At 37.2% G+C, this 27979-nt stretch overlaps 2 protein-coding genes across 4 annotated transcripts in view; one reads left to right on the forward strand and one right to left on the reverse strand.

Annotated features, from left to right (window-relative positions):
* The window catches only part of ABCE1 (ATP binding cassette subfamily E member 1), a 37961-nt gene extending 16881 nt beyond the window's left edge, over positions 1-21080 (forward strand). The window contains exons 10-18 of the mRNA XM_060147697.1: positions 413-534; positions 3121-3342; positions 4352-4411; positions 4511-4569; positions 5850-5960; positions 6052-6194; positions 6310-6432; positions 16131-16242; positions 17814-21080. Of these exons, the coding sequence (XP_060003680.1) occupies positions 413-534; positions 3121-3342; positions 4352-4411; positions 4511-4569; positions 5850-5960; positions 6052-6194; positions 6310-6432; positions 16131-16242; positions 17814-17861 (1000 nt within the window). The 3' untranslated portion in view covers positions 17862-21080. The remainder of the gene's footprint in view (positions 1-412; positions 535-3120; positions 3343-4351; positions 4412-4510; positions 4570-5849; positions 5961-6051; positions 6195-6309; positions 6433-16130; positions 16243-17813) is intronic.
* A 1191-nt stretch (positions 21081-22271) lies between these two features.
* OTUD4 (OTU deubiquitinase 4) overlaps positions 22272-27979 on the reverse strand; it is a 41484-nt gene continuing 35776 nt past the window's right edge. For all 3 annotated transcript variants that reach the window (XM_060147701.1, XM_060147702.1, XM_060147700.1), the window contains one exon: positions 22272-27290. In XM_060147701.1, the coding sequence (XP_060003684.1) occupies positions 26079-27290 (1212 nt within the window). In that variant the 3' untranslated portion in view covers positions 22272-26078. The remainder of the gene's footprint in view (positions 27291-27979) is intronic.

A 27979-nucleotide genomic window follows, 5' to 3' on the forward strand; every position in this document is an offset into this window, starting at 1 on the left:
CATGAGACAGGACAAGTAGAAGGGTTTAATGCATAAATTGAAGAGCATAATAAACAGTTTAGAATAGGTCTGATTTAAATCTATTATAATTGTTTCTGCTTTGTAAAGTTTATTTTAAAGTTTATTAACAAAACATTTATTTCATTTATTCATACACTATTTCATGTTAACTCTTTTCTTTTAGTTTAAGAAAACAATTTGAAATATGAACGTTGATAATGAGTCTTAAAGAAAATGTTTTATAACTTAAGCTTAATATGGTCTTTACGGTTAATTTTTTTAAAATATATGTCTTCCTGAAATTTACACTGTAGTTTTAAAAAAAACTATGTAAAAGTTTTCATTATAATTAAATATTTTAATTATATATATTATATTACATTTTAAAATAAAAATCTATATTGACTTTCAGATATATCATTGTGGTGGAGCATGATCTAAGTGTATTAGACTATCTCTCTGACTTCATCTGCTGTTTATATGGCGTACCAAGTGCTTATGGTGTTGTCACTATGCCTTTTAGTGTAAGAGAAGGTAACTTGAAAAACTTTTCACAATGCTGTATTCTCTTTCACTCTAATGCTTAGAAAATGTATTGCTGTTGATGCTAAGTAGTTAAGTGTTGCTGTCATATTACTTATCCAAAACTCTGGCCTTAAGGAATTTAATCTCACAATAGAATATACATATATAAGGTTATATACATCAGTTGTTAAACATAACCTATGTCTTTTTGTAGAAGTTTTTGTTGTGGGTAAAAATGCTCTATCACTTTCACTATTTATTTGCTACATTAAAAGTTTCTTTTATATTTTGGCCTCTGCAGCATCACTGTACTACTTGTCATGTTCAGCTTTATCTTTGACGGGCCAATACCAGTAGGAAAACTCTTAAAATTGATTTAGTGCTCATCTTGTTTTCATGTCTCAAATTTATCTGTATCCTAAGTTTGTGAAACTAAGACTATACAAAAGTCTAATAAGATAGTTAAGTATATTATAGTCTAGTAAGTGACTAAAATTCTAATAAAATAGCTTAGTAAGTGTATTTTCACTTATTCCTTGTACTTTCAGGAAAGAGGGACTCTCTGGTCTGTTTTCCATGTCTCTTCCCTAAGCAAGTTAGGCAAAAGTAAAAACTAGCCTACCACTAAGTGGCTCTTGAAACAGAATCAGTGCACTCTCTACCTCATACACCTTCTTCCTTTTAATTTCTTTCTTAATTGCTTCCTCATTCCTATTTTTACTTTTTTACATTTCTTCTCTCCAGCTATGCCTTAAGCTGGCAATCTAGAACACCTAAAAGGACTACTTAGTCCATATCTTGAAAAAATACCATATTCTACAAGAATAAGTATTCATGTAGCCTTATAGCTCCCTAGGTTGAACAGGCTCTTTTTTTTTTTTTTTAAAGCTGTCTCTTCAAAGAGATTGCTTTTGAGTTACCTAAGAAACTTTTGGAGAAAGAAATTATATTGCATCATACTCTGCATAAAAAGGCAGTGGTATCTTTTAATTTATAAAAAGTGTATAAATAGTTTAAGATGTGGGGAAGGAATTGCTCTCACGTCCCTATCTATACATTTGAGATAGGTAGGTATTTTAAGGGAAAATTTGTGAGATTTCCCAGTTTTCTTTCCAGTAGTCTTAAGAGATGATATCAGAAGCAATTAATGTTTTATTCTCCTCAGTTAGCAAGTATTTATTGAATGCCTACTCTGCCTAAAGTAGTTCCAGAATCGCATTGATGATAATGACATGGCTACCTGGCAATCACTTTTCATAATTCCGTTTATAGATGCCATGTCTAAAGCCTATGCCAAGAAGTAGTTCCTGGTGAGGTTTTTAATGTACCCTATCTGTTAAAACAATTCAAGTAACAAACTGCACTTAATCTTTTTGCTTTCCTTTAATATACTGAAATTAACACATTATATGTAAAAGCTCTTTATGAACTGTAAAGGAATTTTTGCTTGAACTCATTTTTAAATTGGCAAGAGAGACATTGCAGTATTAATGTATAAAGCTGACTTGTTAGTGTTTTTTCCACAGTCACTTCTCTGAGCTTTCATTTTCTTACCTGGTGAATTAGGCACTTGGACTAAATGGCCACTAAGTTTCCTTCAAGTTTATATTTTTATTTAATTTTTGGTTTTAATCTTTTTAACCCCACATTTGTAATTTTTAAATAGTTTAAGATATAAAAATGCTAATTTGGGCAGAATAAACATCTATTTATTCTGTCAATAAATATTTGTTGAACACCTGCGTTCTAGGCTGAAAAGGCCTAGATGTGGTTCTTAATTGCAGATGACATGAATAATATCCTTAGACTTTCTTTCAAGACCTTCTGGAACTTCACCTACTGTCCTTCTCTTATAAATAGTAAACACTTTAAAAACAGATCTTTTCACTGTTTCCCAAATAATCCACTTTTCCATTTCTGTGCACCTGCCATTGTGGTTCTTAACAGCTGCAGCATGGAGGAATTTTCATGTACAGTATGTTAGTTTACTTTCAGTTATTAAAATCTGTTTAGATAATGGTGTTTTTGTACAGTGAAGCCAAAAAAAAGGTTAATGAAATAGTTTGTTATTATAAATTTCTTTCAAACCTGGGAAGTTAATCTGAAAACAAATGCAGTAAATCATAACTTGAACGTATGGTTATGTCTCCTGTGAAAATGAATATTCGTAACTTAAATCATCTTTAAAAAATTATTGCTCAAACTATTTTAATTTATTTTATGTCAATCTGAAAATATTCCATTTTACCTACTTATCATTTTGTAGAGAAAAATTACAATTTTTTATTTTAAAATACAGAAGAAATGGCATCATAGGCTTTCACATAAAATCTGATGGAAAAAATCTTATAAAAATCACGTAATAATGAAAAGTTATGCTTTGTGTATATAGGCATACATGAATTAAACTTGGCATTAGGTACATGAAACACTGTTGTCACACTGCATGCTATAAATCCACAGAAATTTAAATCTATGCATAGATTGCTCACAAGAGAGCCTAGGGTTTTGGCTTTTACATGATCATTTATTTTTGTGGAAAAAGTTTAGTCTTTAAGTGATCTTTACTAATTTATTTCAATGACTTTCCAACAGGCATAAACATTTTTTTGGATGGCTACGTTCCAACAGAAAACTTGAGATTCAGAGATGCATCACTTGTTTTTAAAGTAGCTGAGACAGCAAATGAAGAAGAAGTTAAAAAGATGTGTATGTATAAATATCCTGGGATGAAGAAAAAGATGGGAGAGTTTGAGCTAGCAATTGTAGCTGGAGAGTTTACAGATTCTGAAATCATGGTGATGTTGGGTGAAAATGGTAAGTTTTCCTTATTTTGTGATATTCGGAAGTTTGTTCTGTTTATCCAGTAACTGAGTGTTAATTACTCCATGAAAAACTTTGACTCAGTTATAGGTCTGGGAGCTGGATTGAATTCCTACATTTCTCAGTGTAGTTCACATTTTGTGACAACATATGATTTAATCTGTCATTTAATCGAGTTCATATTTCTTATTTTGTTTTCATAACCTTCAGTGAGAATAAGATTTTTTCTAAGCTCGTTTTTCTATGTATAAATTGATATGAATAGCACTTATTCATCTTAGAAACTGACTAGGAAGGAAAGGATAAATTGGTAGTTCTGAAGCAGTCTAGTCTAAAATGTTTTTCTTGCATTCCTCCACTTGGAACCTTTCTTAATTTAAATTTAGGCTAACCTAACTTTGTAAATAGTTGTATTACCAACACTTTTTAGTAATAGATTATCATCATAAATATAGTTATGAGATGAATTTGAGTGCCAAATATCTGGTATGGCTTTCATGATTTTTAGAAAAAGATTTGAATTGTGTACTTACAGCTTACAAAACTGTAGAAGAAAAAAATTTTATGAAGATTGTTGCAATGTATCAGTTTTTAGTTAACAGGAATTTTGAGCTTGGTTGCAATTAAATATTTCATGTAACTGGCCTTTATGATGATGGTATCAACCATAACAATTATTGTCCTGTCTTAACAGTAAATTGTGTGCATTGATATTTTAGCTAAATACGTCTTTCAAGAACTAACCCAAGACTTTATAGACCACTGTTTGTTAAAATGGCCGTCATAAACTCTAGTCTATATTCCTCCTAATTAGTTTAGAATGATACTTGAGAGATGAATCATGAAAGTTCAAGTATTTTTCTATATAACCTTCAGAATTCAGTAGTGTCAGTGTATTTGTTCAAAACTAATTTCTCAGTTAAAACCCAGTAGTACATCAGTGATTTACTGTAAATGTGAAGCATCTTTCAAGTCAATTTCTTGTATGTTGTGTTGTTGCCAGGTACTGGTAAAACGACGTTTATCAGAATGCTTGCTGGGAGACTTAAACCTGATGAAGGAGGTACTGTTGTAATATTGAGTCTTTTTACTCTGTTCCACATAGTAAACTTTAAAGATCTGGGCCGTTTTCAGTGTCTTATTTATTTGTATTACTTTGCAGGGGAAGTACCAGTTTTAAATGTCAGTTATAAGCCACAGAAAATCAGTCCCAAATCAACCGTGAGTTATTCTGTTATTTTGTTATTGAAGAAGAGTTTATATGTATATATACCTAGAGCATTAATCTTACACTATATCAAAAATTTTCTCCAAATTAGTTTCTGTACAGGTGTAATAAGGTGGCTAAGGAAGATCTTAGGACTACTACAGTTCTTTATTCATTTCCACTACTAGGAAACTCTTTTAAAGTCTGTTTGGCATCTTTTTCCAAAATAAATCTTCAAAAACTTAATGTGTTTTGGTGCTGCAAATGACATCAAGAAAGTGAAAAGTTACCCACAGGACTGGAGAAATTATTTGCAAATCATATATTTAATAAGATACTCGTATCCAGAATATATAAAGAACTGTTACAGCTCAATTTTTAAATGGGCAAAGGATTTGAATAGACATTTTTCCAAAGAAAATATACAGATAGCCAATAAACACATGAAAAGATGCACAGCATCGTTAGTCATTAGGGAAATGCAAATCAAAACCACATTGAGAGACCACATAACATCCATTAGAATGACTTAAAGCAGAAAGACAATAACAAGTATTGCTGAGGATGCAGAGAAATTAGAACCTCATATGTTGCTGGTGGGAATGAAAAATGGTAGAGCCACTGTTATTCTGTCATAAAAAGAAATAAAACACTGATACATGTTACAATATGGATGAGCCTTAAAACATGAAATTAACCTCCTTTGATTTCTGCAGGTGTTGTAATGAACTTATTAACTACAGTATCTATGCTCACTACTCACTCATGTTGGGAATATTTGAGACGGCATGGCTTACAATGAAAATTTTATCATTGATACTTTCTATAAGCTTAGCTTTTAAGTTCTCAAACTCAGCCCTCTTCTCAAATAACAAGTTAAAAGACATCTTAAATTTATCCCTGTCATATTATCGTGCATTTTGTGTTAGCTCACAGATTGCCTAAGATTAGTTGATATCCATATTGACCTTTAGAAGTATTCCTAGTCTCTAATGATTTCTTCCCTGAAACATCTATCATTTACTACTTTCAAATTTTAAGATTTTGGTTTTTTTTTTTAACTTGGACATGGTGGGTTTTTAATTTTTAAAGTCTCAAAACATGTCATAGCTGATGGATAAGCATCAAAATACTATCGATATCTGCTGGTGGCAAATTGATACACTTTTGCTATGTAGCTTAACTTTCTCAAGATTCAAAATTAGAGTAGTTCTATACTGAAATAAAATTTCAGTACTTTTCCATTAAATACTATACTTTTCCATTAAATAATTCCATTTTTCCATTAAATAAGGGAAGTGTTCGCCAGCTACTACATGAAAAGATCAGAGATGCTTACACTCATCCACAATTTGTGACTGATGTAATGAAGCCTCTGCAAATTGAAAACATCATCGATCAAGAGGTACTCTAAAATAATTTTTGTTGTTTTATCATTTTATTATTTTAAACTTTGGATGTCTCTACATGGTTTACTGAACTTCTTTTGCAAATAGGTGCAAACATTATCTGGTGGTGAACTGCAGCGAGTAGCTTTAGCTCTTTGTTTGGGCAAACCTGCTGATGTCTATTTAATTGACGAACCATCTGCATATTTGGATTCTGAGCAAAGATTGATGGCTGCTCGAGTTGTCAAACGGTAATGTCCCACTCATAAAGAGTATTACCTGTGATCGTGTGTAGTGGCAGACAAAAGTGCTTAATATAGTGTTTGAATATGATGATATAAAGCTTTTCAAAATCATGTGTTTTAGTTTCATACTCCATGCTAAGAAGACAGCCTTTGTTGTGGAACATGACTTCATCATGGCCACCTATCTAGCAGATCGAGTCATTGTTTTTGATGGTGTTCCATCTAAGAACACACTTGCAAACAGGTAAAACTATTTTCTAAACTAAGTTCCAACACTTAGAAACTTACTTTATTTAGTTATTTATTTCAAGTTGGCTGGCTTTTTTTTTTAATCTTTGTTGGAGTATAATTGCTTTACAATGTTCTGTTAGTTTCTGTTGTACAACAGTTTGTTGTACAACAAACTGAATCAGCTATAAGTATACATATATCCCCTCCCTCTTGAGCCTCCCCCCCCCGTCCTCCCTATCGCACCCCTCTAGGTCATCTCAAAGCATCGAACTGATCTCCCTGTGCTATGCAGCAGCTTCCCACTGGCCATCCATTTTACATTTGGTAGTGTATATATGTCAGTGCTACTCTCTCACTTCGTCCCAGCTTCCTTTTCCCCCCACTATGTCCTCAAGTCCGTTCTCTACGTCTGTGTCTTTATTCCTGTCCTGCCACTAGGTTCATCATTAACGTTTTTTTAGATTCCATATATGTGCATTAGCATACGGTATGTGTTTTTCTCTTTGTGACTTACTTCACTGTATGACAGACTCTAGGTCCATCCACCTCATTACAAATAACTCAGTTTTGTTCCTTTTTATGGCTGAGTAATATTCCATGATATATATGTGCCACATCTTCTTTATCCATTCATCTGTCTATGGACATTTAGATTGCTTCCATATCCTGGCAGTTGTACCACAGTGTTCATTGCAGGAATATTTACATGAATCTTTTTGAATTATGGTTTTCTCAGGGTATATGCCCAGTAGTGGGATTGCTGGGTCATATGGTAGTACTATTTTTAGGTTTTTAAGGAACCTCTATACTGTTCTCTATAGTGGCTGCATCAATTTACAATCCCACCAACAGTGCAAGAGGATTCCCTTTTCTCCACACCCTCTCCAGAATTTATTGTTTGTAGATTTTTTGATGATAGCCATTCTGACTGGTGTGAGGTGATTCCTCATTGTGGTTTTGATTTGCATTTCTCTAATAGTGATGTTAAGCATCTTTTCATGTGTTTGTTGACAATCTGTATGTCTTTGGAGAAATGTCTATTTAGGTCTTCTGCCCATTTTTGGATTGGGTTGTTTGTTTTTCTGATACTGAGCTACATGAGCTGCTTGTATATTTTGGAGATTAATCCTTGTCAGTTGCTTCGTTTACAAATATTTTCTTCCATTCTGAGAGTTGTCTTTTTGTCTTGTTTATGGTTTCCTTTGCTGTGCAAAAGCTTTTAAGTTTCATTAGGTCCCATTTGCTTATTTTTGTTTTTATTTCCATTTCTCTAGGAGGTGGGTCAAAAAGGACCTTGCTGTGATTTATGTCATGGAGTGTTCTTCGTATGTTTTCCTCTAAGAGTTTTATAGTGTCTGGCCTTACATTTAGGTCTTTAATCCATTTTGAGTTTCTTTCTGTGTATGGTGTTAGGAAGTGTTCTAATTTCATTCTTTTACATGCAGCTATCCAGTTTTCCCAGCTCTGCTTATTGAAGAGGCTGCTTTTCTCCATCATATATTCTTGCCTCCTTTATCAAAGATAAGGTGACCAAATGTGCATGGGTTTACCTCTGGGCTTTCTATCCTGTTCCATTGATCTATATTTCTGTTTTTGTGCCAGTACCATACTGTCTTGATTACTGTAGCTTTGTAGTATAGTCTGAAGTCAGGGAGCCTGATTCCTCCAGCTCCGTTTTTCTTTCTTGATTGCTTTGGCTACTCGGGGTCTTTTGTGTTTCCATACAAATTGTGAAATTTTTTGTTCTAGTTCTGTGGAAAATGCCATTGGTAATTTGATGGGGATTGCATTGAATCTGTAGATTGCTTTGGATAGTGTAGTCATTTTCACAATGTTGATTCTTCCAATCCAAGAACATGGTATATCTCTCCATCTGTTTTGTATCTTTGATTTCTTTCATCAGTGTCTTGTACTTTTCTGCGTACAGGTCTTTTGCCTACTTAGGTAGGTTTATTCCTAGGTGTTCTTTTTGTTGCGATGGTAAGTGGGAGTCTTTCCTTGATTTCTCTTTCTGATTTTTCATTGTTAGTGTACAGGAATGCAAGAGATTTCTGTGCATTAATTTTGTATCCTGCTGCTTTACCAAATTCATTGATTAGCTCTAGTAGTTTTCTGGTGGCATCTTTAAGATTTTCTATGTATAGTGTCATGTTACCTGCAAACAGTGACAGTTTTACTTCTTCTTTTCCAATTTGGATTCCTTTTATTTCTTTTTCTTCTCTGATTGCTGTGGCTAAAACATCCAAAACTATGTTATGTTGAATAATAGTGGTGAGAGTGGGCACCCTTGTCTTGTTCCTGATCTTAGTGGAAATGGTTTCAGTTTTTCGCCATAGAGAATGATGTTTGCTGTGGGTTTGTCATATATGGCTTTTATTATGTTGAGGTAGGTTCCCTCTATGCCCACTTTCTGGAGAGTTTTTATCATAAATGGGTGTTGAATTCTGTCAGAAGCTTTTTCTGCATCTATTGAGGTGATCATATGGTTTTTATCCTTCAGTTTGTTAAGATGGTGTTTCACATTGATTGATTTGTGTATGTTGAAGAATCCTTGCATTCCTGAGATAAACCCCACTTGATCATGGTGTATGATCCTTTAGTGTGCTGTTGGATTCTGTTTGCTGGTATTTTGTTGAGGATTTTTGCATCTATGCTCATAAGTGATATTGGCCTGTAATTTTCTTCTTTTGTGACATCTTTGTCTGGTTTTGGTATCAGGGTGATGGTGACCTCAAACAGTGAGTTTGAGAGTGTTGCCCCCTCTGCTATATTTTGGAAGAGTTTGAGAAGGATAGGTGTTAGCTCTTCTCTAAGTGTTTGATAGAATTCGCCTGTGAAGCCATCTGGCCTTGGGCTTTTGTTTGTTGGAGGATTTTTTGTTGTTGTTGTTGTGGTATGTGGGCAGCTCACTGTTGTGACCTCTCCCGTTGTGGAGCACAGGCGTGCCATGTGGGATCTTCCCAGACCAGGGCACAAACCCGTTTCCCCTGCATCAGCAGGTGGACTCTCAGCCACTGTGCCACCAGGGAACCCCGCTGTTGGAGGATTTTTAATCAGTTTCACTATCAGTACTTGTGATTGGTCTGTTCATGTATTCTATTTCTTCCTGGTTCAGTCTTAGAAGGTTGTACTTTTCTAAGAATTTGTCCATTTCATCCAGGTTGTCCATTTTATTGGCATATAGTTGCTTGTAGTAGTCTCTCATGATCCTTTGTATTTCTGTGGTGTCAGTTGTTACTTCTCCTTTTTCACTTCTAATTCTGTTGACTTGAGTCTACTCCCTTTTTTTCCTGATGAGTCTGGCTAATGGTTTATCAGTTTATCTTCTCAACGAACCAGCTTTTAGTTTTATTGCTCTTTGCTGTTGTTTCCTTCATTTCTTTTTCATTTATTTCTGATCTGATCTTGATGATTTCTTTACTTCTGCTAATTTTGGGTTTTTTTGTTCTTCTTTCTCTAATTGCTTTAGGTGTAAGGGTAGGTTGTTTATTTGATATTTTTCTTGTTTCTTGAGGTAGGATTGTATTGCTATAAACTTCCCTCTTAGAACTGCTTTTGCTCCATCCCATAGGTTTTGGGTCATCGTGCTTCACTGTCATTTGTTTCTAGCTATTTTTTGATTTCCTCTTTGATTTCTTCAGTGATCTCTTGGTTGTTTACTAGCGTATTGTTTAGCCTCCATGTGTTTGTATTTTTTACAGTTTTTTCCCCTGTAATTGATATCTAGTCTCCTAGCATTGTGGTCAGAAAAGATGCTTCATACGATTTCAGTTTTCTTAAATTTACCAAGGCTTGATTTGTGACCCAAGATGTGGTCTATCCTGCAGAACATTCCGTGTGAACTTGACAAGAAAGTGTATTCCTTTGTTTTTGGATGGAATGACCTATAAATTTCAGTTATGTTCATCTGGTCTAATGTGTCATTTGAAGCTCATGTTTCCTTATTTATTTTTGTTTGGATGATCTGTCCGTTGGTATAAGTGGGGTGTTAAAGTCCCTTACTATTATTGTGTTACTGTCAATTTCTCCTTGCATGACTGTTAGCATTTGCCTTATGTATTGAGGTGTTCCTATGTTGCGTACATAAACATTTATAACTGTTATATCTTCTTCTAGGATTGATCCTTTGATCATTATGTGGTGTCCCTCCCTATCTGTTGTAACAGTCTTTATTTATTTTCTTATTTTTTATTTTTAATTTTTTTTGCGGTACGCGGGCCTGTCACTGTTGTGGCCTCTCCCGTGGTGGAGCACAGGCTCCGGACGCGCAGGCTCAGCGGCCATGGCTCACGGGTCCAGTCGCTCCATGGCATGTGGGATCTTCCTGGACCGGGGCACGAACCCGTGTCCCCTGCATCGGCAGGCGGACTCTCAACCACTGCGCCACCAGGGAAGCCCCAACAGTCTTTATTTTAATGTCTATTTTAACTGATACGTGTATTGCTACTCCAGCTTTCTTTTGATTTCCATTTGTATGTAATATCTTTTTCCATCCCTTCTCTTTCAGTCAGTATGTGTCCCTAGGTCTGAAGTGGGTCTCTTGTAGACAGCATATATGGGTCTTGTTTTGTATCCATTCAGCCAGGCTGTGTCATTTAGTTGGGGCATTTAATCCATTTACATTCAAGGTTATTATCGATATGTATGTTCCTATTACCATTTTCTTAATTGTTCGGGGTTTTTTTGTGGGTCTTTTTCTTCTTTTTTATTTCTTGCTTAGAAAAGTTTCTTTAGCATTTGCTGCAAAGCTGGTTTCGTGGTGCTGAATTCTTTTAACTTTTGCTTGTCTGTAACGCTTTTGACTTCTCTGTTGAATCTGAATAAGATCCTTGCTGGGTAGAATAATCTTGGTTGTAGGTTTTACTGTTTCATCACTTTAAGTATATCCTACCACTCCCTTCTGGCCTGTAGAGTTTCTGCTGAAAAATCACCTCACAACCTTATGGGGATTCCTTTGTATGTTATTTTTTGTTTTACCCTAGCTGCTTTTAATATTTTTTCTTTGAATTTAATTTTTGTTAGTTTGATCAATATGTGTCTTGGTGTGTTTCTCCTTGGGTTTATCCTCTATGGGACTCTGTGCTTCCTGGACTTGGGTAACTATTTCCTTTCCCATGTTAGGGAAGTTTTCAACTACAATCTCTTAGAATATTTTCTCAGACCCTTTTTCTTTTCTTCTTCTGGGACCCCTATAACTCGGATGTTGGTGCATTTAGTGTTGTCCTAGAGGTCTCTGAGATTGTCTTCCTTTCATTCTTTTTCTTTACTCTGCTCCTCGGCAGTTATTTCCACCATTTTGTCTTCCAGGTCACTTATCTATTCTTCTGCCTCAGTTATTCTGCTATTGATTCCTTCTAGAGTGTTTTTAATTTCAGGTATTGTGTTGTTCATTACTGTTTGTTTGCTCCTTAGTTCTTCTAGGTCCTTTTTAAATGTTTCTTGTTTCAGTGTCCAGCAGTTTGGATCATCTTTACTGTCATTACTCTGAATTCTTTTTTAGGTAGTTTGCCTATTTCCTTTTCATTTGTTTGGTCTTGTGGGTTTTTAGATGGCTCCTTTGCCTGTAAGATACTTCTGTGTCTTCTCATTTTGTCTAATTTACACTATTTGAGGTCTCCTTTCCCTCGGCTGCAGGGTCGTAGTTCCTCTTGCTTCTGTTCTCTGCCCAGTGGTGTGGTTGGTCCAGTGTCTCGTGTAGGCTTCCTGATGGGAGGGACTGGTGCCTGCGTTCTGGTGGGTGAAGCTGAGTCTTTTCCCTCTGATGAGTAGGGCCGTGTCAGGTGGTATGTTTTGGGGTGTTTGTGAGCTTAGTATGAGTTTAGGTAATCTGTGTGCTGATGGGTGGGTTTGCGTTCCTGTCTTGTTGTTTGTTGTGAGGCGTCCAGTACTGGGAGCTGCTGGCAGTTGGGTGAAGCCGGGTCTTGGATTCAGATAGAGGCCTCCGTGAGAGCTCTCAGAGATTAATCTTCCCTGGGGCTGGGAATTTTGTAGTGGTCCAGCATCCTGGACTCGTTGCTCTCACTCCAGAGCCTCAGACCCGACTTTTGTTCAAGGGACCAAGACCCCACAAGTCAGTCATCCTGGCAATAAAGGGGATTTAAAAAAAAAAAGACTAGCAAAACCCCAGACATGGTAAGAAGTATAATCAAACAGAAACAAGGAAACATGCACACACACAAAAGAAACAAAACAGAGCCAAGTAAACCAAATAGGAAGAGAACAACCAGACAAACAAAAGAACCCAAGAATGAAATCAACAATTAAGAAGAAAGTTGACAAAAACCCAAAACAAAGCAGAGTGCCAACTGAAGAATGAAGCAAAGAAACAAAACAAACTGACAAAAATGATATTAAAAAAACAAAGAAAAAGGGGAAAGAAGACAACAGAAAATCAGTGTAGAAACAGAAATATAAAAAAGACAAAATAGAAAACGTATTAAAAAAAAAAAAGACAAACGAAACCCTGGAGAAATGGTAAAAACAAAATGAAACAAAAAAAAGCAGAAACACGGAAACACACACACATGTGAAAGAAACCAAAACAGCCAAATAAAACAAAAAAAGCAAGAGAAAAACCAGACAAATAGAAGAATTCAAAAATGAAATCAAACAATTAGGATTAATACTAACAAAAACACATAATCTAAAAACAAAAGGAAAGCAGTGTGCCCACTGAATAATAAAGCAAGGAAACCGAACAAACCTATAAAAATGATTTAGAAAATAGTAAAATAAAAAGGGAAAAACATAGGACAACAGAAAAGCAAAGAAGAAATGGAAATATTAAACATATATTGAAGAAAAAAAATTCGGGACAAGAACACAGAACAACAGAAAAGCAAAGTAAAAATATAAATATATACCAAAAAAAGATAAAAATATGTTATAAAACACAGAGATCCCAAAAGACTAAATAAAAATCTAAAACAACAAAACAAAAAAAGTAAAGCAAGCCAAAAACAAAATAAGAAGTTAGAACCAACAACAGAATGAATCAAAACATAATAAAATTAATAGTAGTAATTGTTTCCCTGGGGTCTCCGCTGTCAGGGTCCTTGCACACACCGTGAGCCACAGCCCCCCTCCACCTCCCCAGGAACCCCTCCTCTGTCTCTGGGCTGGTCTCTGGACCTTATGTGGGCCTGGGGACCCCTCCAGCTCTGATGTGGCCCAGTTCCTGCGTGTGCTGCCCCCAAAGTCCACAGTTGCCAAAGCTGGACTGTTTTCATTTGTGGAAACACTCATCGGTCTACTCAGATGTTCCATAGACGCAGGGTCTTCCTAGCTGATCGTGGGGATTTAATCTGCAGCTTGTGCTGCCAGTGGAAAGATTTTCCATCCTCTTCCTTAGTTGCCCCGTCCCTGGGGTTCAGCTTTGGTTTTATCCCCACCTCTGCATGTGGTCTGCCCGCAGGAGTCTGGTCCTGAGGCTGCCTTGGAGCTCTTGGGTCTGGCCCTGTGAGGACCGGGTGCAGAGGTGGTATGACTGCTTGGATCACGGGAGCCCCAGCGGCACCAAATGCACAGGGGAGCCGGCGGCCATGGGTTCAAGAGATATGGCCCTAGTGAGGGCCTTTTCCGGCGCCCAGCGTAAGGCACCTGAGAGCCAGCCCTGGCCAGGGTTTTTCCGACACCTGGCAGCAGGCACGTGAGGGCCAGCTCTGAGGGGGCTTTTTTATGTCTCACAGCCAGCACACAAGAGCCAGCCCTGAGCGGGCTTCTTTATTGTCGTTGGCAGGCAGCGATATGTGGGGAGAGAGAGGTTACAATAATGGCCCTGCGTGGGACTCAGCAGTAGTGCCCTGCTTCCATGGCAGTGCAGTCTTCCTCCATAGGCATTCCCTGCTGCGGATTTCTTCCCTCCTGTCCCCTCGGTCCGTCTTCCCACAGCCAACAGCACTTCTTGCTCTGGGCCTGTTTTCCAGTCCCCACACACCAGCTCCCAGCCCCCTTGCGCACCTGTGAACACACGTCCCAGTCTGGGTCACATAGGGCCACTGTATGGGCCATCTGTGTATTTCTTACTCTGTCCTGTCTGCTACGGATCAGCAGCTTCACCCTCTTCCAGCAGCCTCAGATGCTTCCCTTCTGTCCCAATAAATTTCCCCGTCATAGAGGTTTCCCCAAATTCGGGAATCTCTCCTCTGCTTCAGTTCCCCCGCCCCAGGATGCAGTCCCATCCGGCTTCCTCTTCTCCTTCTCCCTTCTTTTTTTCCCTTCCCTTTTTCCATTTCCTTCTCCCTTCTTTTTTTCCATCCTCCCTTCTTTTTTTCCAGGGATCTTTATACTCCTTTCCGGTGTCCAAGGTCTTCTGCTAGTTTTTGGCTGGTGTTCTGTGAGAATTGTTGCATCTATGGATGTATTCCTGATGCATCCGTGGAGAGAGATCAACTCCACGTCCACCTACTCTCTGCCATCTTGAATCTCCCCAGAAAATTATTTTAAAATTTCCAATCAACATATAGACATTAGTCATACTGTTTTCATTTTTAATAAGGAAAGAGATAACCAGAAATTCTAGAAATGATTTTGTAACTCCCAAGATTATTCATATTCTGTACTGGATGGCCCTGGGTAGAATAGCGTTTTTTAGACTATGGTAAACTCCTGACCCAGGGGAATAAGTATGTGGAGCTTTGGGCCCCTCACCTTTTCTTTCAGGTTCAGTTTTGTCTGTTTCATTATTTGGATGCATGATTTGCCCCATTTACACCATTAGTGGTAAAGCTCACTACACCCCAGATATCTGGTATTAATGTACAGCAGAGTTAAAAATGAATGATTTTACCTCCTCCGTCCCCTTTTTCTCTCATTTTTCCTTATTGGCTTGATTGAGAGTACTTGTAATATAAAGAACTTTCACACTAGTTTATGGGAAATTTTTTTTATGAGAAATTTTTTACACTTTTAGTGCTGAAACCTTATTAGGTTGAACTGTGTGAAATTCCTGATATTCAGCCATTTGACCTGTAAAAACAGCAAGTTCATGTGATACCAACATGATGTTTGCTGGTTTAGGGAGGAAGGGATTTGCTATTTGAATAATTCATCCAAGGAATAGAAGTACTAAACTTCTTAGAATTCTTTTTTTTTTTTCTATTTAAAATTTATGTATCAATTACTGAAAATAACATAACTTCTTTGAGAGTTAGGGAAATTTTTTAGACTATATAAAGCTATTCAAATAGTGATCCTCCCTTTGTATTTACAAAATGCTTAAAATTCCACATGTATGATATGACTTAACATGATTTAAGAACTAGTTTGGGTGAGAAAAGATGAATAAAGTATAGAAATTTTAAAAGGTGTTACTACTAAACACCATTATGTTGTACATATTGCTTTGTGCCTAATTTCTAACATAAATATTACCTTTTCTGTTAAATTTTCTTCTCCCCTAAATATCTTAGATTTGAAATTCTTAAATTATTTTTCTAAAGCAGTACTTCTCACTGACTTTCTTTCCAGATCAGAAGCACTTTAAACTGTGTTTGTTTTGCATAAAAATATAGCCAAACAAACTACATAGTCCAAGCAAAGACATTTCTGAATATAGACTTTATAATGTACTGTGACTGTACTGTTATCCAGATGACTTATGATTGGGGAATTAGAGGGAACAGTGATTCGTAATACTCTTCATCCTAAAAAAGTAATTAAACTGGGGGGGTAAAATTCAGTCACAACTGATAGATTTTATTTTTCCCCTAGTCCTCAAACACTTTTGGCTGGCATGAATAAATTTTTGTCTCAGCTTGAAATTACATTCAGAAGAGATCCAAACAACTATAGGCCAAGAATAAACAAACTCAATTCAATTAAGGTATGTAGAAAAATTACCTTAAATCACAGATAACTTCTTGGTGTAAATAACTGAAAAGCATGTTTTAAATTGAAGGTTGTGTCATTAAAATCTTATGTCATTTCATTAATTCTAAGATTCATGTTTTTCACATTTTAGTATCTGATGACATACTTCAGTCTGACAGGCAGCAGTTGTGATGTAGCTGCCATTGCTGCATTGTCTGTTTGAGTTGCACCCACTGTTGTACTGCTTCTGTTGAGTTTGCCATTTAATGTCTTCAGAGAGATTACACTTGAAACAAGTTTTTACAAATACCTTAATCAATATTTCTTACACATTTTCTTTTTGTGCACGCAGAAGAGCAACACATGATTAAAATGCATATTTTAAGAGTCTAAACAGACTTCTTCAATGAGCATTAAATCCTAAACAATGAAAAAACATTTTGTCAGTGGTTGTTTTTTCTTTGTAGTATGTAAAATAATTTTGCACCCTACACTTGATACAGTCTGTGAAATGTGTGTTTTTTAGAAGACAAGTCATTTCTTCATCTCTCAAAAAAAGAAAAATGAATGCTAAAAAAGCATTTCTGTGTTTCTGGTATCCCTGCAGTGCTTCTTTAAAATGCTGCTTACATTTCATGGCCCTCTAGCCATCGTCCTTAATACTTAGAAGCTTTAGAAGTATGTTACACATACTGTCCTTTCATATTTGTACTCCTCTAGCTTCGCTACTAAAATGTGTCCTCTTAGAAGGCAGAGACATGGTGCACATCATGTATTCTTAAGCATCTAACATAATATCTGGGTGCCTTTAGCCTTCACTGTATATTTTGTTTATAAATGTTTACTCTCTGGCCAGGATAATGAAATGGCAAGTTTTAAATTAAATTTGAAGAGTTTTCTCAGTTTTGAAAAGCATATTAAGCAGAAGAGAGGAACTAAATGTTAGAACACTTACTATGCACAGCTTAATTTTCATAAGAATTTCTTCTGAAGCATTACAAACACTTTGTGTTGTAGTTTTCTTGGGTAGAGACTTAGATCAGTCCCCAGGTACACTTATCATTTTCTGTATATCCACTCATCCTAGACAGTCATACCTCAGTCCTAATAAGGGAGCAAGCAGCTAGGCAAGTAGGTAGTTGGATCATTACTGGCCAGTCTGTAAACTGTGCTGGGAAAAATTATTTTTATATACTTTTTGTGTAATAGGCAGTTCTCAAACTGACAGTGTTACCTTTTTACCAGAAGCTTAAAGTTAAAATGATGAAAATGGAATTTAATAGTTTTTCTGGAAACAGCATTTTATATAACAAAATTTTATATGTTTAAGTATTTTATGTAATGGAATTTTGTGTGAGGTGTGCAGCAGGAAGGTTGTCCAGGCAGTAGGGATGGGTAGCAGAGATAGTAACCTTGCCTTTAAGTAGTGGAACCAGGCATATCCAGAAGCAGCCAGTGAGTGCAGAGGAGGTTGTATAGACACTTAGAAACACTGCTAAGTAATTCTGCAGGTGAAAGTCTACCCTACCCTTACATATAGGAGAATGGTGTTGATTTTTATTGCTTCTCTATTTTATTTTTTAGGATGTAGAACAAAAGAAGAGTGGAAACTACTTTTTCTTGGATGATTAGAGTGAATCTGAGAATATCGATAAGCCATTTATTAAAAGAAACATTTACTGGGATTTTTGTCATATAAAACTTAGATCAGGTTTTATGTCCCACATGCTCTGGAGATTGAAGTATAATTTACTTACTGTAACATAAAGCCAGTTGTGTTTTAAATTGTAGTCTGAATACGGCAAATGCCACTTTTCTGTTCTTGATGATAAGGCCCTTTTTGTGCGTAACATTCTAAAATGAAGACATTTCAGGCTATACAAATTACCTCCAAGTTTTCATGATGTATGGGAAGATTCAGTAGGTGTACAGGTACCAAATGCTGAGCAGTGTTGCCCCCTTTTAAAAATCTTGAAAAAGGTTTCTGTACTTACATGGTTTGCCAGGTATGCCACTATAATGAAACTGCCCTTATTTTAAAAGACGGTCGATGATGCCACTGATGAAATTTGATAAATAAACATCAGGATTATATATATATTTGTTTTCAGTCTTTGCATTAAATTGTCAATGTGTTTAGACTTTCAAAGGAAGATTATCTGCCACAGAACACCACTGCTGGGAGAAGACTATTACCGACTTAAGCATTGTTGACAATGTTTTTGGTGCTTTTGAATATCTTTAGCAAAAAAAATCATTTCAACACCCCCCCCCAAAATAATAAATCCTAACTTTACTCTGAATTAGATGTAGCATTTCATAAGATTCTATATTCTGTAATTATTCTCAAGGTAATGTCATTCTATAAACATACCTTTATGTAATCACTGATCAAGATTTTGGAAAAAGCATTTTAAAGAATATTTGTTTCCTTTAAAAATACAGTACAGGTTCAAAATCTTTAGAGTTGGTCCCTAAGCATCTGTGTATTTTTAAACTTCCAGAGATTTCTGATGGGCAGCCAAGGACTGTGAGCCACTTACCTAAAGGCAACATTAACGCAACGCGGTCCCCAGATAGCAATACAGAGTATCCCTTGGTACCAAATATATTCATTTCCAGGTTTGGATATAAAGGATATTATCTATTTGACTTTTTTTTCTTAGTTTTGGATGGTGTGTAGCTGGAGTTCTAAAGACTTATCCAAATTTCTTGAACAGTGGGATACCTGTAGTGTAAAACCACTTTCAATTATACTTCTGCCTAATGCGCTGAGCTGGAACTAACTTATACTACAAGTGAGGAAAAGAGTTTAGGAAAATTAGAAATTATTGAACAAACTTTTAGAGCTTCTTGAAACAATAGAAGCTTTAATTAATATGCAAACAGTGGATAGAAAGTATGGTTTAACTAAGCCCCATTAGGCCTTTTAAAAATATTGCTTTATCTGAGTAATCCATAAATACATGTCTGTTGTGAAATTTTCAAATATTACAGAAATATATGGAATAGAGTTATGATTTCCCTTTATTTTACCCTCCCAAATGTTACCAGTGTTTCTGTTTAATAATATATATCCTTTCTTGCTTTTTTCCTGTGCACTTAACTGTGAATATGTAAAGGGTTTGTTTTGTACATAAATGGGATTATACTAAAATAAGTATTGCCTATTTTTAAAGATAGGTTAAATTTGTGAATCATTATTTCAAATGTATCGAATAAAATAAGACAAACGCTGTTTTTATTTACTGATTCTGTATTATGTCCTTAAAATATTTGTATTATAAGAGCACAGTTCTTTCTACTTACTGCTGATAAAATATGTATCAATTGTATTATTTTGCATGTAAATGAAAATTTTAAAACAGATTTACATGTTACTTAAAATTTTGTATAGCAGTAGAAAAGGACTTAAAATTGTTAACACAAGGAAAAGGTTTTTTTTATAAAATCTGTTACCAACTCAAATACATGAATGCAGATGTTAGCTTTTGAAAAGAATGAAACTGCTCAGTATATCCTGATTAGAAAAAATCTCTAAGCAAAAAAGCATGGTGCAACATAATTTATTATAATACACCACTGTTTGTTTATATGAAAATATACAAAATACTAAAATACACAAAAGGATACTCAAGAAAGTTAATGCTTTTGGGAAGGATAACTTGATGGTTAAGAACAGGGAATAAAGGAGACATATATTATACAGCCATTACCTTTTGAATTTAAATTTTGTACATATAAATTGTTTATAGTCAACCTAGTGTGCAGCAGTCTTTACAAAAAGTGTATGTATGTAATTTAAGTTAACCTGATTTTACACCATAGCATCTTGAAGTCGTCCAGTGCTTTCTCTCTTGCTTACAGATTCAATGTGCAGTTTGGTGTCTGGCATTTGTTTGCCTACTGTATCGAAGGAATGAATCTACATAGAGGTTCTTTGTTTCTGTAGAAAGAATGGATACTTAGTTGGTTCTGTAATTTCACTCATTCATTTAGAGACACATATGTCAAGCCCTCAACCCCAGTGCCTGGTGTATTGTGAGCACCACGTGGTTCAGAAGAGAAATAGTTCTGGGTGGGAGCTACATGAAGGAGGCAGCTCCCAGGGAAAGGAGCACCTGTAATGACAAAAATGGTAAGAAAATCCATGTGAACCAGAACACAGGTCAGAGACAAGTCAGCATGCGCACTGAAGAGCTTAGTGAGAGGAAAGGGTAATACAGGCAGATTGTAGTGGATAGTTCCAGCTCCCAACTCTGCATGTGCCCAAGTCTGTCTCCTGTATCTACAGGTTTTCAGCTAATGAGACTGGCAACCATGACCATCTGTCCCTTCTCGTGGAGCAGAGCATTAGTGTCGCTTCATGTCTGTGCCCTCTGGTTTCTGGTCTCCATTTTTGGCTCCTGATTTCTGAACATATCATAGAAAATTGCAAGGAACTAAGTTACACAGTAACAGGCACATCCCTAGATAGGCATAGCATTACTTTGTTTCTTACTCTACCCAAAGGCGTTTAATCCAAAACCAAGGTTTTCATTTAAAAGAAACTAGTGGACTTGCCTGGTGGCACAGTAGTTAAGAATCCACCTGCCAATGCAGGGAACACGGATTGGAGCCCTGGTCCAGGAAGATCCCACGTGCTGCGGAGCAACTAATAAGCCCATGCGCCACAACTACTGAGCCTGCACTCCTAGAGCCCGTGCTCCACAAGGGAAGCCACCGCAATGAGAAGCCCGTGCACCGCAACGCAGACTACACCCTGCTCACCGCAAACTAGAGAAAGCCTGCGCGCAGCAACCAACACCCAACGTAGCCAAAGATAAATAAATTTATTTTTTAAAAATGAAACTAGCTTACAGAATTTTTTGAACTCGGAGGATCTAGAAAACTCTTGATGTTCATACCAACAACTGTAGCTTCACTATTCTGAGGAGTGCATGATTCACTTTTGGAAAAGCTTATAAATTGTGGTCCGTGAAGGGAAGTTGTGTTTATTTTCTCTTTTGCAGTTTATTTACATCCTCATATCATTCCCTAGACCTGCACTTGAGTCAACAAGTGAAAGTAAAACAAATATACTCAAAATGAAAAGCAGACCATTCTGCTTTTCTCTGAAAACTTTTAAAGAAACCCGGCATGGGACACTTCTTGTGGCCCACTGCTCAGCCGGTCTCACCTTATCCATCCACATCGAGTGGCCAGTTCTGCAAGGGCTTCAGCCAGCATCAGCAGACATCTTGCTTGCTTTCTTCCCTATCAGCTCCGTGGGAAGAGGTGCTGGCACTCAACACAGCTAACAGAGAAATGCGTCCCCCTTTTCCTCCTTCCTTTCTCCCTCTGATCCCTCCAAGGTTCTGTGATAGTTCACTCACCTTCTCAGGCAGCCCCAAACTGGCCTATAGGACTTGGGATACCCCTTCCCAGCTTGCTGCCCCTGCACCTAAGTCACCTGTCTCTCAAACCCTGTGCTGAATGAAGCCTTTGTTTCAGGCTCTGCTTCCTGAGAAAGCCACTCGGAGAAAGTCCAGAGTAGGTTAAATGAGTATTGACTAGCAATATTCTTAGGCGACTTGATTTAACGAAGAAATACAGCCTTAAGAAACTTGGATTTTCAAAGTATTTAAGTATACTTGCTACCTCCGTTTTCAAATAAAACTTTCAGTGTTTTATTTAACTTTAAAAAACAGAGTCATTTATAAATTATTCTTATTCTACACATCCCCGTTTCATTTATTGACTGCTGAGAAAAATGACAGGACTAGCTCTCAAACCACTCAGCTAGGTTCAAATTCAAATTCTACCACTTACTAGTTGCGTGACCCCCGTTTTATTATACATGTACCGTAGGGAAAAGAACAGCACTTACCTCACAGATGATAAACCCCGAGTGGTGTTTAATTGCACACACACTAGATTTTCTGACTGGGTAAAAACCATGGCAAACAACTCTTAATTTTAGGAGTTTACTTAAACTCCTCTTAAGGTTTATATGCTATATTACCCGGTTAAAGCCCTAGAACCAAAGAATCACAAGCAGAATCAAGGGACAAAATTTAATATATGCACACAGTTTTATATATAATGCAGCATCACACCATGTAGGGCATTTACTTATTTTATACATTCAGATATGTTTGAAACACTTCTTAAGGCTACAAAACAGAACATAGAAAAATAAACAGGAATATATTCAACACTTACAAAAAGTGATATGATAAAGAATATAAAGTACTATTTTCCTTTCAACACTTCAAAAGATGTATATATACTTTTTTTTTACAAGTAACATCACAAATGATCACATCTTCACATGCTTTAAGTATTATTTGTACTCAGTGTAAGGCTATTATCATTTTTCATACATAAATTTTTTTCTAGCTCTGTAACAATGCAATTTTTAATCCATTCAAGTAAATTCAACCCCAAAGTCGCTGTTTCCCAGCATTAAGACATGCACCCATCCCTCTTGTAGGATTTTTCTAAAATTTGTATTTCAGGGGAGGAAAAAACCTAAATTAGTGGGAAATCCCAATTAGTGGGAGAGTAAGTGGCTGCCACTAGTAGCAAAACCTTAGTTCTTTGAAATTGATACACTGGAACTGAGCCATTAAGATTGGAAACAACACAATAGCATTTAGACATTAAATAGGAAGCAAAATACAGTAAACAGAAATAGTGTAGCCAAATATGCAAATATGTAGTCTCTTCAGCTACACTAAAATGGACCTTGCTTAGTACCCATAAGTGAAAGACTAAGGTAAAATAAATGAGGCATAAATAAATATTGCTAGTTTCTAGGATGGCTGAATGTTTTCTAAACCAGAAATGGTTAGAAAGGAACTTTATTGCACCAAGTCAATCATAAGCAAGTTTGCAGTTCACAGGCATTATTCAACCTTGAGTCACAAAGGAAACACACTGCAAGAATATATACAGTCTGCATCAAATACGATAAAGTATCAGTAGGGAAAACCTACTCCTGCCAGGCCAAGGCAGGGTCTGAGCTTAGGTCAGCCATGAAAATGAACATACAGGTTACCAGGAAACAGGATGAGGACCACACAGATGCTAGCATCCTGCCACCAACAGGTATGTGGAGCAAGAATTGAAGATTTATCTGAGAGGAAATGAAGAAGAGAAATATACACAATGCTAAAAGGAAAGGGGCTGGAATCAAGTTTAGCAAAAGCAACTAAAATGAAAAGAACAGGTGAGCTTTGGTCATTCTAAACATTTGTTCTTCAAAATGTGTATCATAATAGTTAGTAAGTTCCATAATTTCCAACTCAAAATACAAATGATTCTCACTTCTAAGCTTTTGCTTTTCTCTGAAACATTTTATCTCATGTCAACATACCATACGACTCAGTTAAAACGAAGGAGGACAAAAGCTTGCTTGGCCCTAGTGTGACCTCAGCATAAGGCAAAACCCCTGGACTAATATATTGATAACAAGCCTAAAGGAAAAAAAACAAAACTGACCTTCACGTAAAGACAGATAATTTTAAAACTAATAATCCAAAGTCAGTTCTTTTACTCTTATTCCAGAGGTCACTGAGTAAAGTACCAACTGCTAAAGTTCTCTTTCAGCACTGTTTCCATCATGTCCTGGAGGTAAGTATGGGAAACAGGAAGCAAATCAGCATTTCCTTCAGGAACTACAGAGTATTCTGTTACTCAACTGAGGTAAGAGAGCGACAGTGAAGAAATAAACAGTATTCTTTCCTATCCAATTTTTAAACATTTCGAGAAGAAACTGGGACGATCAAATCCCAGTCAATAAAACAAAGGAGACAGGAAATAGCGATTTCTTTTGGACTCCTGAGATCAAACTTACATTGAACTTTAAAATCTGGTCATTATATCTAATGTAATTTTCATTAAAATTATCAGGTGAGCTAATCCTACATATACAAGCATGAGCTGAAAGTGGAGGACCCTCTCATCTTCTCATTCCGTAACAACTGCTGATGTTAACTAAGAAAAAAATTGCTTAAGCAGTACCTTCCCCAGTTGTTCTAGCTTAGAAGGTGACAACAGAAATTCCTTTCAACAGGTTCTCTCAAGAATTTTTTTCTTTTCCACACAACCATCCCAGTCTTTACAAATTTTTACCTAGCACCATCATAATAAAATGTTATCTTTCAAAGTGCTCTCTAAAATCCTATGTTACAAAACACCTACACACTAATCACTACTCAAATCAGCAGTTACAAAGACATTAGGTAATTAAAACAACACAGAGGTAAATAACCATTATTACAGTACAGTGGAGATTCACTGAGCCTAGCTGGCATCCAAACATTCCCGTAGGTTATCAGAGAACCCAGAAAACTCATCTGCTTCAGTTTGTCAAATTCAAGTGAATTGTATTTGCTTTTAAAGTAATTGCTTTAAAAAAAAAAATCTACTTTTGGCTAGGTATATTACACATGGCATGCAAAGAGAAATTACTACATTATTTGCATAGCACTCAAAACTTCCTGATCAAAGCAGAACATAAAAAAGGGTAGAACTTCACATTGGTATGTACAAATAAGAAATATAAGCTACAGTTATTTTTACATAGTAACACAGATGAATGAATACTGTGTTAATTCAGAGAATCAAATCTCCAAATGGGAAAAGAGTGCAACATGCAAAGGGAAAGTCTAGTGAATACTGCAAGAGACTGGAAGGAAGCAGAAATCAGAGACATGTTACCGAAGGGGTGACAAGCTATTAAATGCAAACAAATCCACTGTCTAGCAGCATCCTCTAGAAAAGAACTCAAAGTCACAATCATCCTTTTTTGTACAATAGTTCCAGCCGTGACAAATTGAACATGCAAATGTAAAGTGGTACACATAACTGAGTGTGGTGCAAAGGGAAAAATGAAACACAGTAACTCTATAGAAACCTGTCAAGCTAAAAATTTTTAACATTTCTTCTCACAAAATATTTAAATCTGTCAGTGCATTAGTGTTAAAGTGGCATTAAAAAACTTCTGCAGTTTTAACAGATGCAGATTATTTTCAAAATGCATAGCATCTACATTTCTTTCGAGTAGGCACCATGATATTTACACCAGTGCTAAGAATTCTTGGTGGAAACAGCCATTTCATTAGATTTCCTATTATTTCTTAAACATCTATTCTTGTATGCAATCTCAAGTTCAACAAATACTCACCAAAATTCAAAAATATACCCTATGAATATTAAAAGAACTATATACAACATTTCTAAGACACAGGTTAATAGGCTGCCTTATGTGTAATATTAAAGAGAAGACATTATTCAAGTTTGACAGATATTGAGATGAAAGGCCTTTGGGTTGGAAGCATTTCAAAAGACAACAGTGTTTTAGGCTAAGAATTGTTTGAGCCCAGTTTATGACTAAGGCATTGCATAATAAAATATACATTTCTATTTGGTGCAATGTTATGTTTTGGAATCTATAGTGTGTCAAATGATGTATTTTGTCACTTTAGTAAACACTATAAAGCACACGTTTCCAACATTTGAAAATTAAACTTATATAAGGAAAAAAATCAAACACTAAATCTATAATGTTTTATATTAAGCTGTTTATAAAAAATACTTTAACAAACTTATTTCTTACTTTTTATGGGGGCAGTCACCCGATAAATAGACAGATTTTGAACGAAGAAAAATGGCAACACCAGGAATTCACCTGCCCCCTTAAACGCATATCCAAAATCTCTTGCCCAGAATGAGTGAGGGTAAAGGGGGAGGGGAGGAGAGAGTTCCAATTTGGGTTTTTATTTTAATGTTATTTTTTTCAGAGACTTCAGAAACATTCCACCTAAGAAAGGGCTTCTGCTCTAAAATGCCGCAGCAACACCATCAAGTGTGCTGTCCGCGATGGCCGTCTCCCAGCCCTGACCTCCTCCTATCCCCCCTGTAGGGCCGTCCTCTGGCATTCCGATGGTACTGATAACCTTCATCTCGGCTCCTGCTTGGCTGCCCTTTCCAGGACTCCTCCCCTCTCACATGAGGGTAGCCCCCCCTACCAGAATAGCCCCAATCACTTTTGTACTTCCTGCCTCCGTAAGTCTGATTATAGAACTGCTTGGATCGACCACTTCTCAGGATGTCAGACACCTCGCTTTCATCCTCTGAGCTCTCTTCTTTTGGTCTCAGCACCCTGTTGTCCACAGAGCTGGCCCCACTGACCGCGTCGGCAGCAGTCTTAGGGTCTTTCACTTTTTCTGGTTTTTCTTTCAGACTCGGAATGGTCCTTTTAGGCTCAGGTTCAACAGGCACAGCTTCTCTCTCTCTGTTTAGGACCTGAGTGGGAAGACGAGCCTTTCCCTCTGCTACAGGAGGGACGGGAGCCAGTGCCAGCTCTGACTTAGGTGTCTGGGATGACTGCTCCACCTGGCCTCCGTGCTCGCTCACACTGGCTTCAGGGAGAGGATGGGTGTCTGCGCCTCCAGCCTCGGGAAACTCGTCTGCTGCTGAAACTGAAGCACATTCTTTAGAAAGATCCAGATTTTCCAGGGGCAGATCCAATTCTCCTTTCTCATCAGAGGGCAGAACAATATTCTGCCTCATTACTGGATTTTCTATGAATCCCTGAAAAGGGTACCCATACCAAACATGAGGAAAGAAAGGAGGTGCGATGGGAACCGGGCCTAAGAATGGGTTCGGTCCAAAAGAAGGCTGCGGGAACATGTTCTTGCCGCTCAGCGACTCTTCATATTCAGCGTGAAGAAGCTGCCCAGAGTTTTCAGATTCCAGGTCGGCCTGATAAGACAACTGTCCGTGACTTTCAGACACCTGAGACGGAGGGATAACCAGGGTTGAAGAAAACGTCGGCGGTCCAATCTCTGCCTGTGGCATCTGACCGTTAACGCTGGCCTCAGGCTGCACGGGAAAGTGCGTGTCCGGACAGGCACAGTCACTTTCATTCTGAGCAGACGGAGCTTCTTGGAACCAAGGGTTTTGAGGGTATACGGGGACAGGGACCTTTGGGTACATCCTGCAGGCTGCCAGGTAGGCCTGGTGCAGAGGGTACAGGTAAGAATGCGGGGCCCACATAGGGCAACTATATGCCTACAAAAGACAAAGAAAACCAGTAAGATAAACAATACGGGGGGCGGGGAGAAGTTCAGAGTGGGCTCAAGACAAGTTTCTCATGCCTGCAAAGACCATAAACTGCAGTCCAAATACTAGATCACTCTGATACACAACATGCACAGGAATTACAAAATTGAGTCACGGCTATGAGACTCCATTCCTTGCTCCTACCCTGGAACCAACTCCAAGTCCCGCTACAGAGGTCTGAGAGGAGACAGAATAATGAACCCACCTACAGATTATCATGATCATTAACTCCATCCTTTAGATCTAACTGCACAGGAGTGATCTGGGGTGATACAGATCTCAGAAACAACCACCATCAATCAAGCACTTGAGCCTCCAACTTCCGGTCTCTCGATCACTGGCTGTTTAGCTTGACCTGCATTCATTCATGTTCTGGCTCTACCACTAACTCAGTGTGTGACCCCGTGCCAACTAGTTACCTAGTCTAGACGTGTTCTACCATGAAAACGCTGGTACAGAAGGAGGTGACCCCCAACATCTGGACTCCACAGTCAGAGGAGGTCCCAGAGCAATCCAACTGCAAGGATTAAAGTCAGACCTCTAGTCAGATAAGGATAAATACCGAAGATGAAGTACTCCAAATCCTTCCCCTGCAAGAGGTTCAGCTAAACACCAAAACACGAAGAAAAATTTACCAG

The sequence above is a fragment of the Lagenorhynchus albirostris genome, chromosome 4 (assembly GCF_949774975.1).
Source record: "Lagenorhynchus albirostris chromosome 4, mLagAlb1.1, whole genome shotgun sequence".
Taxonomy (NCBI): domain Eukaryota; kingdom Metazoa; phylum Chordata; class Mammalia; order Artiodactyla; family Delphinidae; genus Lagenorhynchus; species Lagenorhynchus albirostris.